General features: G+C 39.2%; 2 protein-coding genes across 2 annotated transcripts; both read right to left on the bottom strand.

The window, feature by feature from the left end:
* Positions 1-485: 485 nt before the first annotated feature.
* Positions 486-1,434, bottom strand: LOC131323911 (F-box protein CPR1-like). Its single transcript, XM_058355748.1, has 2 exons — positions 761-1,434; positions 486-675 (listed from the first exon to the last, which is right to left on the bottom strand). The coding sequence occupies exons 1-2, from the start codon at positions 1,432-1,434 to the stop codon at positions 486-488; spliced, it is 864 nt and encodes a 287-aa protein (XP_058211731.1).
* A 728-nt stretch (positions 1,435-2,162) lies between these two features.
* Positions 2,163-3,033, bottom strand: LOC131323910 (F-box protein CPR1-like). The gene is made up of 2 exons (XM_058355747.1): positions 2,572-3,033; positions 2,163-2,453 (listed from the first exon to the last, which is right to left on the bottom strand). The coding sequence occupies exons 1-2, from the start codon at positions 3,031-3,033 to the stop codon at positions 2,163-2,165; spliced, it is 753 nt and encodes a 250-aa protein (XP_058211730.1).
* Positions 3,034-3,831: the final 798 nt, after the last annotated feature.

Genomic DNA, 3,831 nt, shown 5'->3' with positions numbered 1-3,831 from the left:
TTTTTTTAGTAATGTAGTTCGTGTCCCTAATTCGTTTCTAGTCGGAAACTTCTTGTAATTGGCAGGTATGCCTTCCATGTCTCCTGGTAATTTTTGTTCTTCCTCAAAATTTTATGAGTTCCGGGTTAATAATGATGCAAAAGGGAAGCTTGTACTTGTATTGTAACTATAAAAATAGTTGTTGCATAGTGGTCCATCTCTCAATTCAATCCTAAAAGATGTATAGCCAACATATTCAAGCGAAAATAAAGTACTGGAACTATGCTGATATCTGTTGTTTCGAACTACTCATATGCAAAGAAAAAGAACGAGGAAAATAAACGAATAGAATCATTGAATTATCTCTTTCTCTTCCATTTTCGTCTGATTAGCATTGCATTCTAGCTAGTGCCAGTGCAAACACGAGGTGAAACAAGACTCTCCATATAAAAAGCTGCATCAAACCACTTGCAATCTGGAGGGATCTCAATCCGCTTGTATCTGTTCTATTTCGGGTTGTAGATCGCTAACTTCTCTGAATCCAACTTCATTACGACCTCTCCATCCTTTCTGTAACACAACACCCTAATGTGGCTAAAATAGAACTCTCCTGGCACATTTGGTACAACAAAAAGCTTGATCCAAGATTCTTTCACGTCATATTCCTTCATCACCCAAACATCGGAACTCTCCTGGCTGTTGTCAACCCCACAAAGCCATCACCCAAAATCCCCAAGTCAAAATAAATACTCCCACCTTCAAAAATTTTAGGCATGGGCACCTCCTTGAATTTCTCCTCCGCAACATCAAAACAAACAATCGCCTTAATGAAATTGCTAGGTATATCCGTGTCACCACCCGTAAACCAATGCGGTGCCCCATTCTGCCCTCGGCAAAGCTAATGATGAAGTAACCAAAGTCTCCAATCCTCTTCCAAGAATTCAGTTTAGAAGTAAACACATGGACAGCAGAACGGCCATCAGTTAAACGCGAATTAACCCTGAAATCATCACTAACGGAGTCATGACAAAGCCCATACTTTACAGACCCATTTTCACCCTCCGGTGGTGAGAATTTCTGGTACATTTTTACCGATGGGTTCCATAAACATATTTCAGCATTATCCATTCGTAAGAGTACGATGCCATTCAATAAACCCGGAATTTCAACATAATACTTACAGGGACCGGGACTTTTAAGCTCAGTTACATTGTGATCGGGTGCTTGGTAATCTACAGAATACATGGAGGGAGAAGTGCCAGAGCATAAGATTATCTTATGGTTGATGTTGTTGTCGTTTGTGGATTGATGATGGAGGTGTGACTTGACGAATTCAGGGTCGGTGATCAGAGCGAGCCATGACTTGGAAACCAATTTGAAGCGGCACAGAGACTTGACGGGTAGTCTTGAGAGTATGTCGTAGACGATCTGACCAGGAACATCAGGCAAACCCATCACCGATTTCTAGTGAGAGAGTTTACAATCTTGGAACTATAGATGCATCTCCAATCTATGGAATACATCTATGATTACCAGTATTCCGTAGATTCCAAAGTGTAACTAGAACTTTCACTTATATAAGTTTACTCATGGATTGGAGATGCTCCAAATCCAGCTTTAATTTCGTGAACTCTTGCAAAATACCCGATTTTTGTCCTCTCTTACAAATGCATCCTAAGTGTTCAAGCCAAGACACATTATTTCCTCAATTTGAGAGAAGCAAAAAGAAAAACACCCACACACACCCCCCAAAGACAAAATCAGTGGATAGTGGAATTAGCCTCCGAATTAGACAGTCCATTGGACAACAATCAAATACAGGGTTATCAAAAAAATGTAAGAACAAGTTTAAACTTTTCATTTTTTTATTCAGTTATAATTAAAACCTAAAAATAAAGGCCAAAACATGTTCCATAAAGACCAAGTAGTGTGATGAAAGCATAAGTTCTCCAAAACAGAAGAAAGTTGCTCAAGATTATGAACACCAAGCTCGACGAGAAAATACCAGATACGATAGTTTATTTTGAAGTACATTTACACTGATCAGGAGAACGAGCATGCACCAACAAAAGAATATTTACACACAAGTTGCGTAATACATACATATGCAAAATGAAAGAAAAACGAAAACAATGGTTTGGTAATTTGAATTACCAACTTTTTCTTCCATTTCCATCTTATTATCAGTACCTTCTAGTGCTGTTGCAGCCCAGAGGTGAAACAAGACTCTCCACGTATAAATCAACATCAAATCCCTTCCAATTCTGAGGCATCCCAATCCTCTTGTAAGTTTTTTGTTTTGGATTGTAGATCGCTAACTTCATCGACGCCCCTAACCTCAACCTCAATACAAACTCTCCATCCTTCGTGAAACACAGCAGCGTACAGAATTCGAAAAACGGCTCTCCTGGCACATTTGGTGGCACATTTGATACAACAAACAACTTGGTCCAAGATTCTTTCACGCCATATTCCTTCATCCACCCAAACATTTAAATGACTCTTGATAGGTCTGTCAACCGCACAGAGGCATCCATCCAAAACACCTACTTTAAAGAAATGACTCTCGACTTCATATATAGGAGTGGGCACCTCCTTGAATTTCTCTTCCATAACATCAAAACAAGCAATATGGAAATAACATACATCGATATCGGTGCTTCCACTCGCAAACCAATGCGGTGCCCCATTCAGAACACTCCCTCGCCCATAAAGACGACAAGAGTAACCAAAGTCTCCAATGCTCTTCCATGAGCTTAGTTTAGAACTGAACACATGAACAACATCACTTGTAGGGGGAACAGCCTGAACAGCCGCAACAACCTTGAAATCATCGTTAATAGAGTCGTAACCAAGCGCATACATTATCGAACAACGGGTGAACTTAGGTCGTGGAATTTTCTGATACATTCTAATTGATGGGTTCCATAAACTTAACTCCCCATTAATATCTACGAGTAACACTCCATTGCAAGAGCCCCAAATTTTAACACCAGCAGACTTACCGGGCATTTCGAGCTCAGCTACGGTGGGATTGGGTGCTTGGTAGTCCATGGAATAGAAAGATTTAGAACTCTCATGACCCTAGTTATACTGAGGAGCGACGATTAGCTTTTGGTTCGTGTTGCTTTTCATGGATTGATGGAGGTGAGATTTGATGAAGTGGGGGTCGGTGATTAGAGCGAGCCAGGGCTTGCAAACTGACTTGAAACGGCACAGAGACTTGACGGGTAGTCTTGAGAGTATGTCGTAGACAACCTCATGTGGAAGATTGGGCAAATCCCATCGTTCCATTTTCTTATAGCTATTCAAACCTTTTTAACCGCTGCACTATTGGGGAAATGAATTGAGATTCAAAATTTGGAATAGTACGAAGATGCAATCAAATACTTCCTCCGTCACATAATGATTATCCAATCCACAAAACAAGAACTTAGAAATAACGTTCCTTTATAGAAAAATTCCAATTTTTTTTGCACAAAATTGAAACAACTCATTGATATCTAGTAACTTGCGAATTTTTTAAAATTTCTTGATAAAACTGTCTTATTTTTAAATTCTTGTTTTGCAGACTAGACAATGTTTTTGGAACAGAGGTAGTAATAATCAAAATTTAAGCATGAGCACTCATTGGCATGTTTAGCTTGTAACATCGCTTTGAAACAAAATATAGTTCCCAGACCTACTTTTCTTCTTTATTCCAAAAGATCTTTTTTTTTAATCAGCAAAAATAAATTTTATTATCTCAAAACACGAAGTACAGATATAATAGGAAATTGGGTACACCGGCCTGACCACCCAAAACCCTCTTTTCTAGACCACACGGAAGAACTGATTTAGGCCCAACAAATT

The sequence above is a fragment of the Rhododendron vialii genome, chromosome 4a (assembly GCF_030253575.1).
Source record: "Rhododendron vialii isolate Sample 1 chromosome 4a, ASM3025357v1".
NCBI lineage: Eukaryota > Viridiplantae > Streptophyta > Magnoliopsida > Ericales > Ericaceae > Rhododendron > Rhododendron vialii.
Note: the sequence above shows the minus strand (reverse complement) of the source record. Positions and strands in the feature narration are given on the sequence as shown.